This window comes from Archocentrus centrarchus, chromosome 4 (assembly GCF_007364275.1).
Source record: "Archocentrus centrarchus isolate MPI-CPG fArcCen1 chromosome 4, fArcCen1, whole genome shotgun sequence".
NCBI classification, from domain to species: Eukaryota; Metazoa; Chordata; class Actinopteri; order Cichliformes; family Cichlidae; genus Archocentrus; species Archocentrus centrarchus.
In genome coordinates this window covers 37,284,544-37,301,041 of record NC_044349.1, presented here as the reverse complement: position 1 = coordinate 37,301,041, position 16,498 = coordinate 37,284,544, and the positions used below count along the sequence as shown (strand labels likewise).

Below are 16,498 nucleotides of genomic sequence, written 5' to 3'. Positions count from 1 at the left end.
ATACTAGCAAAGAGGACGAGATATTACCGCACACCCCCCCCCCCCCCCCCTAAAATACACAAGCAGCTCTCTGCAGCATCACTGCGGTGAAATTCCATGCAGACCACAGATAATATTTTCCCCTCAACTTCCTCTTTTGCTGACCACTTTGGCTTATCTCTCTGTGAAGTCACTGTGTTTACTTTGTGGGCACACACTTAAACCGCTGCAGGGTGCCAACACTGAAGTACTGCTGAAACATTTTACTGTACCAAACACAGACGTGTTATGAAAATGCAGAGTATACATTTTTACCTTAAAGCTGATCTTTGTTATGCTGTATTAGAATCTCCACGATCAGACTAGTGAAAGCAGCGAGCTGAAGATGGAGGCACAGATGTGGAGAAATTTGATTTTTTTAATTTTGTTTAATCATGTAAAAATAATAATAATAAAAGGCTTAAAAATAAAGTGAGCTTTTAGTCACAGTTGCCAATAAATCCATACTTTAGTCACTGAATCATGTGACTCGTTTTCTGGGAAGGGACTGAATCGGGAACGGCTTCCTAACTGTCCGATCCATCTGGACTGTTTGCCTTGGAGCTTATCAGCTCCTTTTAATCAATGCTGGCTTGTTTTCCCACAGTTGAACATTGCAAAACTGTGACATCAGTATCACAACGAAGCACACCTGAGTCATGTGCAAGCCTTTTTTAAACCCACTCCATTTCATTGTACCTACGCTGATTGACCTGCGAGGGCTCAATTTTCCTCTTTGACACACAAAACTTATCATCAGGAGTCAATAAGGAATCTGACCTCTGAGCAGAAACTCATTGCATGGGTTATCAGATATCCACCCCTCTTTCCAGGTTCCAAAAGTCATGAAAACCTACTCTTAAATGAGCAGAACTGATTAAAAACAATTTGCTGTTTTAACTCCATCTTTAAACATACTGTATCAGTCCTGCTTTGCCACTAATGTGTCATAAACCAGTGGGCGGCAGCCTAAAAGCTCTGCTGGGATCTTGAGTTGAGACATGTCTGTGATATGACAGGGAGATCATGCAGAGTTTGTTCACACCCCGTTTGTGGTACGGACCACAGTCTCATCTCAGCCAACATTAAGGCAGGTCAGTGGGTCACCCAATCAAGCTCCGAAAGCAGCGAGGATTATGGCAAACAGATGTTTCTCTCCGTGTGTGTGTGTGTGTGGGTGGGTAGGAGTTTAAAAAGCCTCCTGCTATGGAGGAGGACTGCCTCCTCATGTACAGAAAATGTAGATGAAAAGAGGAAAAATAAGATACAGGTGCAATGCAAATATGGGTTCTAATAAAATTCAGGGATTGGGCGTACCTTGCCTGACAGGTTAAACATGGTTTAAGGACCTCAGTGAAAGGCAGAGGGCTCTGGCAGAAACTCCCACTGACAGCAGGGATGTGTCGGAGCTTGCATTCGGCACAGTGGGACGTTGAGTTTCATGGTGATATACATTTTAAAGTTCAACAGGTTCTTCGATGCATTTCATAACCTGATGGCAAATTCCATTCCTTTCAGTACCTGGCTTTAGGACACGCCCGCGGACAGCTGGCAGTGAGGTTTGTTTGTGAGGTGGTAATTGGGATCAGATGTTTTACAGTGTGCCTTCTGCTCAGGAGTAACCAGATCATTTACAGCCTGAGCCCGGCCTTTAAAACACAGGAGGCAAAAACAAAAACACCACAGGTGGGTCCTCCTGAGGTGGCAGCAGCTTCCTCCCCACAGCAAGAGACATTACCGTAACGGTGAGAGCAGAGAGGAGCCGTTTGAGGGCTTTAAACAAGAAGTCCTTCCAGGCACAGCCATTAGACAGTTTGGGACAGCTCGAGAGCCGACTGCGTCTCAGCCAGTGTTTGGAATAAAGAACGAGATTACCGCTTTTGTGAGCACGTCTGTGAAACCGATGCCACAGATAACAAACTGACCACAGATAAAGTCAGATACACGAGTCTAATGTTACTTAATCCAAATTCCCTCTGGAAGCAGCTCTTTCCACTTGGCAGCCATCTTGCAGCACTTCCAGGCACTTATTTGGAACCATTATCTAAATTGACTTTAATTTCAAAAAGGTCACGGAACATAAAAACTGCATGTATAGAATCAGCAGAATGAAAAACCTTAATTTTTGCTTTTCAGGCTGTTTTTGCTCCCGAAATAAGGTTTTAAGTGGTTTCCCTATAAGAGTGCCACATATCGCACCCTCATGATCTCTGCTTAATGCCAAAAGCTTCCACACAATTTAAGAAAAGGAAAGTTATTTCATAATTAGTGCAGATGTTTTTCACCTCTGCAGTGGAGTGCCATTTATTCACCTGAATTGTTTAATCCCATAAAATAGGCACTCTTAAGTGTGTAAAGAAATCATGAGCTGGATAAATAGCACTGCAGGTCAGAGGCAGAGCGTGGATCTTTGAAGGATCCTTAAACACCTTTTCCTGCATCTGTGTGAGAACGGTTCGTGGATGAAACCGGCCTTTAAAAGCACACATTACTGCTGAATTACACCATTTGAATCATATGGTTAGTCTAACGGGGTGGGGGGGGCGGGGGGGGGGGGGGGGGGGGGGTGGAATTCCTCAGCCCAACTTTCGGCTTCACTCCCGACCGCGTCCCCTCCCCCACCACCTCAGCTCAAACTCTGTGCTGGCCGTGACTGCTCCCTCTGAGCTGCCCCTCTCTTGGCTGTCAACCTCGCTATTTATGTGCTTGTTTGCTAACACTAAAGCAAAGCCTGCCTGGATTCCCTCCCGCCACCACCACCACCCTGACGATAACTGCATTTCACACAGCTAGGTTCCACATCCCACCCTCTGCCTTTCTTTTTTTGCAAGTTTTGAGCTGGAAGTTAAGGCCAGCAGAGGGGCTGGCTGTGCTGGATAAAAGAGGCCTGTGTTTCCCTGGCCCCGCTGGTCCGGCCTCCCTGTCCAGAAACCACAAGGCTGAGCTTTCTCCTGCGCTGGCTGTGGGAGGGGCCTGCGGACCAGAGCCATGCAAGCAAATGTCTGCTGATGATGCCCCATGTCAGGTAACCGCAGCAGATCAAGGACTCTGATCTGATTTGACTGTCTTAGGTCCAGGCTAAACACATTATATGGCCATAAATACACATGCGCTCTCATGCAATATGTTTTTACAGCTCACAGTTATCACAAGGCATAAAAAGGGGTCAGTTAAAATGGATTCAAACAGTAAAATAAAAACAAACAGGATGGGGACTGTGGTTCTTCCACCCATCAGCAGAATATTGAAATCGTAGGATGCCATGTACCGGCTATCAGTGCATGATGGTTGTCTCACAAGTTTTGTGCCATCTAAATTTTAAGACACAGCAGGATGCAGAGCAGAAAGACTGTAAAACAGTTTTCTTTGGATTTTTTCCCCTGATGCAAAGTGGGACACAAAAAAAAGGGAAACTAAATACCTGTATAAAACAAATTCTTAAACATCTGCCCAGAGTTCACAGTGGAGGCATCCTTTGTGCCTCCTCTGTATGTAACTCCAGTGTATTTTTGCTTCACTGTACAGTAAGCAGGGCGGTAAATGGCAGGTGATGGAGACTGTACACAAGATATTTGGGCAGCTGTGCAACCAAAATGCCACAATGAGGGGAGGCAGTTACTTGAAGGCCACAACCCTGGCAAACATTCCACATTGCAATTTTGTATCCATTTTTGCACACAGTCTGCACGAGGGAAAAAAATATAATTAGAAGCACGGGAAGAGTTGCCCTCCTGGCTCAATCACTTCTCTCTAAAGTGCCCAGGCTCAGATAGACAAAGATAATAAGTGATTGAGGACAGTGGAAGCTCTTTAAGCTGAAACTCAGCTCACATTTCTGATGCATGTTGCCATTCAGTACACAGATAAATACTATTCACCCACCGGCCCACGACCGCTCACAATGAATGAGCAGAAACATTAAGCAGTGAACAACGGAGCCTCTCAGAGGCCATCTTGTTCCTGACAAACTAAAGTCTGCTTGACAACAGGACTGCCGTCATTCTCTTTTTGCAGCCATGTATTTCGGTCTGTGACCTCCTATCAGCACCACGTGCAGAGCTGCGCTCGACTCACAGGTCAGTTGCCTGTCAGAGCTCAGCACAACATTTTCTTAGAAACTGATCAATTATTTTCCTTCAGACTGAACAGCACTCAGACCTGCTACCACACAAATTTAACATCTGTTACGGTCTATTAGCTTAAGACCCTGAGACAACATATGGCGCATAAGATTATGAAACGTCTGCCTCAGCAGTGCTCCCAGAACAGCTACTGCTGTGGCTACACCAGGACGGAGGATACACACAACAGTACAAAGACACAAACCTATTCTAACAGTTAGCAGCTACCAGGTCTTCTTATTCCACTTCACCATCAACCAGCCACTGAACCGGGTATTTAATCAGGAGACTCCACTTAAGATTTGTTTCCCTTCACATAAAAAGGCAGGAAGCATGCTCTGATATAGTGGCTTCCTTATTACTTCCTATTGGCCTTCTCAGTGACTCCTGCAGCAACTTGGCGAGTAAACATGCCAAAGCAGAGCTGCAGCATGGATCCCAGAGTCTGCTCAAACCAACCACCAGTCTTTAAAAAGTCACTCCAATGAAGAACAAAGCAGAAGCAAGAATATTTGGCTGTGATTTATACATTGTATGTGATGACTGTGCAAGTAGCTGTTAAAGGCACAATGTTTATTAACTTGTAGAAAATAAACGTTAAAACAAACAAAAACAACAACAGCCTCCTAACTTTCCTTTGAGACCTTTGGAAAGCCGGCCTTATGGACAGTAAAGTGAACCACCACTTGGACGTGCAGCAGAAATCACAGCCAGGAAATGATAGGCACCCTGGTGAGTTACACTAAGTTGCCCCAATAAGAAGCCTTAAAGAGGAAGGGATTTCAGCACCAAAGCCATGTGGCAGCTGTCACCAACCCAAGACACGCATACACACACACAAGCGTAATATGCAGTCTGCTGTGGAACAAGCTGCAGACATTTCACAGTAAATAAATGCACGAAGCGCACCGAGTAGAACTTACATCCGTATCAAAGAACTCCTGAGAGTCGTCCAGCCCCTGCACACGGATCTGTATTCCTTTGCTGTAGCTTTTGCTCCCGCTGACCATGTTGCCACTGAGGCTCTGGCCCGGCTCCAGAGTGCTGATCCCAGCACTGAACTGGGCTCCCAGTCTTGTGCCAGGGGTCTGCAGGACCCTGTAAGAACCCTCTATCTCCCCCATTCCAGCGCAGGGCAGCGCACTCCTGCAAACACAAAAAGCGCAGCACACAGAACTTTATTGGACGGAATATTTTCGTTATTCTGAGGACAGACTTTGTGAGAGATCAAGTTGTTTTAGTCTGACTGAAGCCGTCTGCGGACACGTGAGCTTCATTCATAGTGCATGCACGGCACAAAGCTGACATACAGATGACCACAAAATATATCAACCCAAGCCGTTTATTTCCCGTCAAACAGAACTGTAGGTTGGCACAAAGACGGCCTAACACACGAGAAGAAACGACGGCGCACCGATTTTGCGTTGCGTTGACTTTTGAGGCCCAAAAAGTTTCAGCAGCAAGACGTGAATCTTCCTCACAGCAACATTTAAAACGGAAAAAAAAAGAAAAAAAAATCATTGAGGAAAAAGTGAAACGTTTAAGGTGAGGTTCGCCTTCTGAATGAGAAACTGGGCTCAGTGGATTCTAGTTTACCGACGAGAAGCGAGGCGAAGTTCACGATCTTAGCCGAGAATTAGGTCCGAAAAACTCTCACATGACAATAAAAATATGCACAAAAGTTGCTTTAAACTTACCGTTTTGCCCGAAATAAAAGTAAACACTAAAAGTTTGGAACACCGAAAAGGACACCACTCCGCTCCATGGTCGTCGTCAGCCAAAGGAGTGCGCACTCACAGCGGTTTATCATTGGCTGCCGCACAGCCGTCCGTCCTGCCATTGGTTCAAATGTGGTTACAGATTGTAGGCTGGAGAGCCAACATATACCTTCCTTTACTTTAAATGGCTTTCATGGATGGAGAAGAAGCTCATCAGTCTGAATATTTACGGTTTTCTTATGACGAAGTTAAAAAAAAAAAAAATCAAATCAAAAAACCGGAAATGCGCACCAAGAGCCAGAGGAGCTAATATTAATTGTTTTATCTGATTATTGTTATCTGATTTGAGGCAGGAAGCGAAACTGCCTTTATTTAAATTTGGGCTAAAGTCTGATCCGTAGATGATGTAAATAGACTTCACTGTAAACTTCCAGGTGATACAGATTTAGAAACACAGTTCTCCGAACATTATGTGTGTGTGTGTGTTATCCTATTTAACTATCTAATTAAATCCAGATCTGAATTACATCAGAACAATGTGCAGTTTGCACCCGAGTCCAATATCTGGGAACCCCACCGTAAAGACTGAGGTAAGGAGGCCTTTTCCCATTGCAGCGGCGCTCCCCCTGCTGTTCTCTCAAAAAATCCAAACCAACGTTGCATCATGCTTTAAAAATGCTTTGAAAACTAGACAATTTCTGTTAGAAATTCTTGTATTTTAGCAGAATTATATTTATGCTGAAATACAAGAATTTCTAATAGAAATTGTCTGTTTCTCTTATTATAATCATACAAAAGAGGCGGTTTTCACAGGAGTCTATGTGAAAAACTAAGCACACCTTTGCTGTTTCCATAGGAATTAAGAGAGTAATTAGCAGCCAGGTGCTGATAAAGTGTGAGCTGGTCTGGAGCGTTCAGGTGTGTGTTCACACAGCGCCAAGGACAAAAGATATTAAAGAAGAAACTGCCCGTCAATCTGGGAAGGGCTATAAGGCCATTTTCAAACAATCTTAAGTCCATCAGTGAGAAAAAAAAAATTCACAAATGGAAAACACATGTGGCACTCCTCCCAGGACTGGAGGTGTGGGATTCCTCCCAGCAAATTCACCTCCAGGACAATTAGAAAAAGACTGAATAAGTATGGCTTGTGTGGAGGGATTGTCCAGAGGAAGAAAAAAAAAGGACACTACAGCAAAGCTGCATCTGAACAAACCACAAGGCTTCTGGAACAACGTCCTTTGGACAGAGACCAAAATAGAGATGTTTGGCTTTAATACACAGCACCATGTTTGACCCCCAAGCTAAACACAACATACAGTAGCAACACCTCACACCAACTGTCAGCACGGTGGTGGAGGGCTGATGACTTGGGCTTGTTCTGCAGTCACAGGATCTGAGCATCTTGCACTGAGCCCACCATGAACTCCTCTGTAAGCCTGTTATGGTTCAGCTGGGTTCCTTCTTTTCCCCTCTCTGTTTAACCTCCTTTAATAAGTCTCAGGTGGAGCTGCTGATCCACCCATGGGCAGAGTCTTCCTGTTTGAGCCCTCTTTCTCACACCTGTTCTGAATGGACCAATCAAGTGTCGGGTATTTTAAGGCTGGAGGATGCCAGCATGGTGATAGTCAGGCCTCTTTTGTCACGTGTTTGTGTCAGTGCCTTTGTCCCAGTTTCTCTGTCCCTCCTCTAGGTGTCAGTGCAGAGTCATTCCTGGAACCCTGTTAGTTTGGAACACACCTGTGTACTGTGGTCTTGCCTGCTCCACCTTGTTTTCTGTTACCTGAAAAGAGAAGGACTTACCTGTCACCTGCCTGCCCACTCTCCACCTGCACCTCTGTGGCACACCTGGACTTCCTCCTTCACCATTCCAACATGTAAGACTGTTGCTAATATTCACAAGCGCCACAATAATTAATTCCTCCCACCTGGACTGCAGTTGAAACGCTCTCTCTCCTCTGCAGCAGCGCTCCTGTGTGCGTCCCTGTAGTGAAGCTACACTTCCCCATCACTTACCTGTTGATTATTAATAACTGAACACCATTCAATAAACTCTTTAAAAGTTGCACGAGTCCAAAAGTCCTCCACAGTGATGTGAGAGCCTGATAGTGATATAAAAACGGATTATTTCAAGTTACTGCTGCTAATTCAGTAACTTTACAAGCTACTGAATCATGAGGCCTAATTCATTTTTCACAGGACCACAGAGTCCTGTGATAAATGTCCTTTCACATGACTGTATCTGAGTGTAATGTGCAAATTACCTTCATGATATGAAAATGTCTTTTTTTTTTTATCATCTGGTATTTCAAATGTTCTCATGGATTATTTAATAAATGTAGGCACAGCAAAGTATCCATCATGAGATGCTTTTCATTCATTTCGTGTTTAAAATGATTATTTACATGTATTTGGTGTGTTTTAATGCAGCATTTTAATATTTTTAAGTAATATCATTTGTGAGCACAAAACATTTGAAGAAAAGATTATGTAAGAGGCCTCGAAGCAGATGGTGCCCAAAGAGATGTGAGGGACAGCAGAGCCACGCTGCATGTCCCCTGCTGCAGTCCTGCTCACACGTATCACTGCCCCTAAATTTCATAATTCAAAACATAAATGCAAGTGAACCAATTTTTGTTTCTAAAAGTAGAGTCAAAATGGGAGGAAACTGAGCATCTGCTGATGTCCATGGGTTGTAGACTGCAGGCAGTAATTGACCACATCATATTTAAAATTATGCCAGTTTGTCCAAATACTTTTGAAAATGAGAGACTCTGTATAAAAATGTCTGTAATTCCCAAACAGTGAATGCAATCCTTTTGTTAAACCCTTTAAATTAAAGCTGAAGATGCCCATCAGAGAGGCAAAACCACAAACACTGTCATTGTACAAATACTCACAGACCTGACTGGTTAATGTCTCATTAGGAGGCCTTTGCTGGCTTCTTTTTTGAGAGATGATATGTTTTCCTATTTTAATTTAGCTGATTAACATAACATTAATTTTGAAGCTGAGAGAAAGCTAAAGAATGGAGTGTGAACTGGAAGACTTTCCTGCTCCACGCTGCCTTTTGATCTGCAGTCTGCAGGAAGACCTGATCCTCATCACAGTCCACGTTTGATGAAATTAGTCTGGTAGATTTGAAGCCTTGCTTTTGTCTGAGGCTGCACTTTGAATTGTTTCTTTATACATCATATTAAAAATGAGCAGAAATTGAAAGCAAACTGCACTCTGAGTGGATGCACTGACTGCTTTTTTTTCCCTCTCCATACATTTTATATACCATCATAAGATGTCACTGAAAGGCATCTCCTCTGCTTTTCCTCATTTTCTGTCATATATACTGTCACAGATATGAATGCTTAGATTAGTCATGGCCAAAGTTTCAGAGAAGAGTGAATGCTTAACTAACCCTGTGAGCTAAGACGTTGACACCTTTGGTTCCTGGTTGTGTATGAAGGAGGTGACAGCAGATATCCCAGCACAGCCCTGTCAGGCCCACAGCTCAGACTGTGTAGCCCACCTGCCATTCAAACCTGTGGTTTATAGTGAGCACAAACTTCCATCTCCTCTCTCCTGCAGTTTGTTTGCATGCTCTTCTTCTCTCCCTTCTCTTTCTCTTCACCACCCAACTGCTCACAGCTGCTCCTCCTTAATGATGCTTCTAATAAAAAGGAGGTCTTCTTTGTCACCTTTCCTTGCTCATGGGGATCATCTGGGCTCTCTCTCTCTCTAATATTGTATACAATATAAAGAGCCTGAGATCACTGTTGTGGTGAATTGCCTGACAAATGCAGGGTGCTGTTTTTTTTAATCGTTGGCTATCTCATGCCCTGTTTTTCACGCTTTCAATAAAAATAAAACCATGTCCATCTCCTGCTGTCACGAACTAAACAGTGGGCACCTGGCAGTCAGTGAGGGAGAAGAGGTCTGTATCAGACAGCAGGCAGCTTTACAGAAGATGAAGAAGAAACTCTCACCAGAAAAACGAAAGCTTCAGCAGCTTTCACAGGGAATTACACTGCCAGCAACACTACACGCTTCACTGGCTTCAGCTGTTACAAAGGGCTGAGCTCCACTTTTTTAAAAGAAGTCAATAAAATAATATGACAAAAACAGCAGTTTTGCTTCATTTCTTATTGCTAAAAAGCTTCAGTGGACAGGTGCACTGTTCAGATCTTTCTGGAAGTAGAGGAATGGTTCTGCAAAGGTTCTGCTGGACAAAAATAGTTGTTACTGAATGTAACTACAGTTCTGTGAGCACGTGCAGAGCCCCATAAGCAGCTGCACCATTGGTAATGGTAGGGTGGCCAAACTTTAGTCTGCCATAGGTGAGGTCATTGCTGTTCTACTATGTCACAGAGCAAATATTATCTCTACTTACTATTTTACTTTATTACAAATATTAGACAGCTTTAGATTTTCAGACTCTTCAGTGAAAATATTTGTCCAAATCTGAAGGAATAGGTTATTTTCTTATTTTATGGGTCTTGCTTCTAACGCTAAATAAACTATTTAATAACATTCCTGCAAACAAAGACGAGCTGCAAAAATATGATACACAGTGATATATGCAACATACACATCAGTTCAGCTCAGCTTTTAATTCATCCACAAACATCACATGTAGTCAAATACTGACTGGGACACTTACTGCTGTTAGGGATTATTTTTTACTCAGTGAATAAAGGACATATGTTTAAGGTAAACTACAGTAAATTAAATAATTAACAGTGGATCAACCAAATAATATACAATTAAATAATACACAATAACAGCTTTTACTTTTGAAACATAAAGTACTTGTTGCTGGTGGTATTAGTTGCTCTTCCTTTAGTTAAGTTTGTGAATACAAGATATTTACTAGTAGTGGAGAATTGTTTTTATGATTGATTATTAAGTAATTAACCATTATTAATAATTTTAGGACTACAAATACAACATAACATACATAACAACACAGCAGTACGCAATATAAAATACCCAGAACATAAAATATGAAAAAATAAGTGGCTTCTCAAGCGAAACATCCTTCACTGCTTTCTTCATTATGCAAATTAAACATTTAAGTATTTCATGATGTATTTTGAGGGCACTCTGGCCCTGATGTAGAAACCAACTCATTTTCAGTATCAGTTTTGTAACTTCATTTGTTCACTGCACCTGTTTCCAAAACCACTTGTCCAGATGTTACTTTGCATACTGCAGGTATCCAAAAGGCTGCAATGAAGTTTCCTTGTTCTGATGACTCTGTTGATGAGTCAGTGTCATGAAGTTCAGCAGTGCGGTACCATTTCTGTGTGCCATCCTGCAGCTCCTCTGCAGTCCTGGTTGTGTTTCCCAACAGAAATGCAAGTTTATCCGTACATTTTCTTTTCTTGTCAGATCTTCACTTGCATGGTTTTCCTTAAATGCCATTAATGAATGGGATATATTGCCAGCTTTTTTTTAATTCAGAGACCCTACTAGAGTAGCACTGCATCACTCACAGTTCTTATGCTGGGCTGTGGTGCGGCCCATCACAGCCCAGCCCACCTGCTGGTCACACATTCCCAAAGGTGTGACCAGTAGGTGGGTGGGGCTTCTGTACTCACAGCCAGAGCTGTGTGCCTGAGATGACCACATTGGGCATATCCACTCTCAATGACATCATACAGAACTATAAGTAGAAAACCCCCCAAAACAAACAGAGTGTTTGCAGCCGTCTGAAGCCTGAGCTCTGCACCGACAGGGATTACTTTGCACATATGCTGACTTCATTACTTGAAAGTTTAATACTAGCATGCAGTTTGCATGTTTTACAGTAATCATTATTAATGTCATTATTAATAATAGTTACTGTGTTAAGTTCATGAAACAAGTGAAAGTAACAGCACGTCAGTTGTTGATGTGCTGTTACTTTCACTTATTTCATGAACTTACAGGGTTTTATTTTATTTTCATTTTCCTTCATAGCTCATTGAAAAATTCTGATAGTTGCAAAGGTGGTGTGTAAAAAGCCAAAGCTAATTTCCAATGCCAGTGCCTTAATGGGCATTAATACATGTAACTGTATGAAATGAATGTTCCCTAAATGAACCCAAATAAAACAAAGCAGACAATAACAACATTTGTGAGATGACTCCGTACACACTGCTCTTATGTGCTCTGATGGCAGTTGTAGCTCAATTATAACCAGGACTTAACTGCTGGTTAAAAAATCTGTTGAGGTGCCTGGAGGAAATCAGAAATACTATTAGAAATAAATACCAAATCAAAAAAAAATTCAGCAAGTTATCTTGATTTGAATGGGCCTTGATGGGCCTTCTCCCTGCATAAAAATGCAGTAGCGACTCTCTTCAGTCATGGTCCTACTGGAGGGCTGAGCTCCTAAGAGAAGAAAGTCTTAGCTGCTCTCAGCCTGTGGTGGATACATGTTCTAACTGTTGTCCTGTGTATATGTGTGCTGACCTGCAGTCAGGGAAGTTTTAATGAACCCTGGATTAAGATACCAAAACCCAGAAATGACTCATTGACTGAATCAATGAATCAGTTCTCTCACCAGTGACTTTTTTCAGCTTGTACATTACAGTAACATTTTGAGTCCACTAAAGAGAAAAGACTAATAATTGTACAGTTGTGCTTGTGTTCATATTGCTGAGAAAAATGCACATGAGGAAAAGATGGAAAATCTCATATTTTAATATGAGTTAGTTGTTTAAGTGCAAATGTCTTCTTTTATTTAAGTATAAGCACAGGTTTGCTTTAGACAGACCTACAGTGCTTTTGATCAATTTTAAAGTAACAGATGATCCTGGCTGGCCATAATGCACGTCAGCTTTTTTCTTTATTCATAGGTGTTGGCTCTGTGACACCACAGATGACGCTGTACATCGAAATAATTTTTATTTTCCCATGTGACCTGTGACAAATCATCACGCAGATGTTCGCTGACTTTTGTGTGAGGTGACGCCTAAACTCTCAAAAAAGATGCGAGCTCTGGAGAATGTGACCAAGCCAGTTTTGTGGACTCGTTGACAAAGATGATGAAGGTGGATCCTTTAAAAATAATTACACTGAGCCCAGTTCTTCAGTACTGATTCATCATAATGAGCCACCTAATGGCTTACTCAACAATAGCCAAGCATGATATGATATGTTATACACTGCTCAAAAAAATAAAGGGAACACTCAAATAACACATCCTAGATCTGAATGAATGAAATATTCTCATTGAATACTTTGTTCTGTACAAAGCTGAATGTGCTGACAACAAAATCACACAAAAATCATCAGTGGAAATCAAATTTATTAACCAATGGAGGCCTGGATTTGGAGTCACACACAAAATTAAAGTGGAAAAAACACACTACAGGCTGATCCAACTTTGATGTAATGTCCTTAAAACAAGTCAAAATGAGGCTCAATATTGTGTGTGGCCTCCACGTGCCTGTATGACCTCCCTACAATGCCTGGGCATGCTCCTGATGAGGTGGCGGATGGTCTCCTGAGGGATCTCCTCCCAGACCTGGACTAAAGCAGCCGCCAACTCCTGGACAGTCTGTGGTGCAACGTGACGTTGGTGGATGGAGCGAGACATGATGTCCCAGATGTGCTCAATCGGATTCAGGTCTGGGGAACGGGCGGGCCAGTCCATAGCTTCAATGCCTTCATCTTGCAGGAACTGCTGACACACTCCAGCCACATGAGGTCTAGCATTGTCCTGCATTAGGAGGAACCCAGGGCCAACTGCACCAGCATATGGTCTCACAAGGGGTCTGAGGATCTCATCTCGGTACCTAATGGCAGTCATGCTACCTCTGGCGAGCACATGGAGGGCTGTGCGGGCCTCCACAGAAATGCCACCCCACACCATTACTGACCCACTGCCAAACTGGTCGTGCTGAAGGATGTTGCAGGCAGCAGATCGCTCTCCATGGCGTCTCCAGACTCTGTCACATGTGCTCAGTGTGAACCTGCTTTCATCTGTGAAGAGCACAGGGCGCCAGTGGTGAATTTGCCAATCCTGGTGTTCTCTGGCAAATGCCAAGTGTCCTGCACGGTGTTGGGCTGTGAGCACAACCCCCATCTGTGGACGTCAGGCCCTCATACCATCCTCATGGAGTCGGTTTCTAACCGTTTGTGCAGACACATGCACATTTGTGGCCTGCTGGAGGTCATTTTGCAGGGCTCTGGCAGTGCTCCTCCTGTTCCTCCTTGCACAAAGGAGGAGGTAGCAATCCTGCTGCTGGGTTGTTGCCCTGCTACGGCCTCCTCCACGTCTCCTGGTGTACTGGCCTGTCTCCTGGTAGCGCCTCCAGCCTCTGGACACTACGCTGACAGACACAGCAAACCTTCTTGCCACAGCTTGCATTGATGTGCCATCCTGGATGAGCTGCACTATCTGAGCCACTTGTGTGGGTTGTAGAGTCCATCTCAAGTGTGAAAGCACCAGGAATTGTCTTCCCATGTGAAAACACGTGCATCACTGATGAGCATCTATCAGGGTTTGAGCTGCCACTGCAGTGAGGAGGTTTCTCAGCTGACCCTCAAAACCTGAGAGACCTCTGACAGCAGCGCCAGTGTTTCCAGTCAGAAAAGCTGCTGGGCTCGGTGTTCTTATCTCTGCACTCCAGGCCCGGGGTGAAGAAAAAAAAGAAAAAAAGAAATATCTTGAATCGAACTCTAACCAGTTTCTTTTTCAGCTTGTACATTGCTGTCATGGGTTTTCATCTGGATTTTAAAGTAAAAATATTAAAGGTAAAAATAATAAATTTAATAAATAAATAAATTTAATAAATTAAAAAATAAAAGTTACACAGTTTCTTTGTATTTAAAATTGCATTACAGATTTCATTCATTTATGCTTGACAGCAGTCACCTCAAGGCACTTTATATAGCAAGGTAAAGACCCTACAATATCAGAGAGAAACCCCCCAAAACAGATGATCACATATGAGGAGGACTTGGTGACAGTGGAGAGGAATAAATCCAATTTAAAGTGAAGACAGAGACTCAGGCAGATGGGGTGAGGGGAACGAGCAGAGGGAAAAGAGGAGCACGACGAAACCATGAACTACAAACAGGAAAAAACACCTTAGAGAGAAGAAGAAGATGTTAAAAAGTGGATGGAATTAAAAGAAGGGAGTGAGTCATGCTGGATATCTATGCTGATACGGACTGGGTAATGTGCTCGGAATGAAAGGCTGCCACATCGTTTGATGGAAATGAAAATTAACAACCTATAGAGGGTTGAATTTAAAGACACCCTGAAAATCAAAGTGAAAAAATGATTTATCCTCCAGGAACTGCCTGCACACTCTCACCACACGAGGCCGGGCACTGCCGTGCACCAGGATGAGCCCAGGACCCACTGCACCAGCGCAGGGTACGACAGCAGGTCCAAGGATTTCATTACAATACCTGATGGTCTGTAGAGGTCTGTGCGTCCCTCCATGGATATGCCTCCCCAGATCATCACTGACCCACCAACAAACCGGTCATGCCGAACGATGTTACAGGCACCATAACGTTCTCCATGGCTTCTCTAGATCCTTTCACATCTGTCACATGTGCTCAAGGTGAATTCTAACCAGACACTTACTCTACATGACATTACTTTGGCCTCCAGTAACACTGTGAGGAATCTTGGGTCTTCGGTGCACGTATTAGACGTAGGAGTAGGAATGCTTTCCTGCATTTGCGCAATATCTCTAAAATTAGAAACATCCTGTCTCAGAGTGATGCAGAAAAACCAGTTCTTCTAGGGAGGACTATTGTAATTCATTATTATCAGGCTGTCCTAAAAGCTCCCTGAAAAGCCTTCAGCTGATCCAAAATGCTGCAGCTAGAGTACTGACAGGGACTAGAAAGAGAGAGCAGATTTCTCCCATATTGGCTTCTCTTCATTGGCTCCCTGTTGAATCTAGAATAGAATTTAAAATCCTTCTCCTCACATACAAGGTCTTGGATAATCAGGCCCCATCTTATCTCAGAGACCTCATAGTCCCATATCACCCCAACAGAGCACTTCTCTCTCAGTCTGCTGGCTTACTTGTGGTTCCTAGGATACTTAAGAGTAGAATGGGAGGCAGAGCCTTCAGCTTTCAGGCCCCTCTTCTGTGGAACCAGCTCCCAGCTTGGATTCAGGAGACAGACACCCTCTCTATTTTTAAGATTAGGCTTAAAACTTTCCTTTATGATCAAGCTTATAGTTAGAGCTGGATCAGGTGACCCTGAACCCTCCCTTAGTTATGCTGCTATAGGCCTAGGCTGCTGGGGGGTTCCCATGATGCACTGAGTGTTTCTTCTTCATTCACCTCTTTTCACTCTGTGTTTGAAGAGAAGTGTATTTTATGCTTTAGTGAATTCAAACCCACTGGTGATGAAAGCCTCTTTAGTAAGTAACAGTTTTTTTTTTGTATGTAACACTCTGCTCTTAAAAGTTATAAATTAAAATTTTGCACAGATCTGCTACTAAGAGCCCTGGTTATTTTATATTTAAATGTATGATTGATAATAAATTTTAAAAAATTAAGCTGTAGCTGCTTTTTATTTATTTTTATTTTACTTGAGCAGGACTTTGTAGTGTCAGCTTTAATCCCGTTCGCCGCACTCGGTGTGATCAAAGTTCAGCGCTGCTGGAGATGAAAAGCAGTTATTTGT

At 43.0% G+C, this 16,498-nt stretch overlaps 1 protein-coding gene across 2 annotated transcripts in view; it reads right to left on the bottom strand.

The window, feature by feature from the left end:
- The window catches only part of farp2 (FERM, RhoGEF and pleckstrin domain protein 2), a 33,352-nt gene extending 27,392 nt beyond the window's left edge, over positions 1-5,960 (bottom strand). For both annotated transcript variants that reach the window (XM_030726872.1, XM_030726873.1), the window contains exons 1-2: positions 5,837-5,960; positions 5,063-5,285 (exon numbers count right to left, since the gene is read on the bottom strand). In XM_030726872.1, coding sequence (XP_030582732.1) covers positions 5,063-5,263 — 201 coding nt within the window. In that variant the 5' untranslated portion in view covers positions 5,264-5,285; positions 5,837-5,960. The remainder of the gene's footprint in view (positions 1-5,062; positions 5,286-5,836) is intronic.
- Between the last annotated feature and the right edge of the window lie 10,538 nt (positions 5,961-16,498).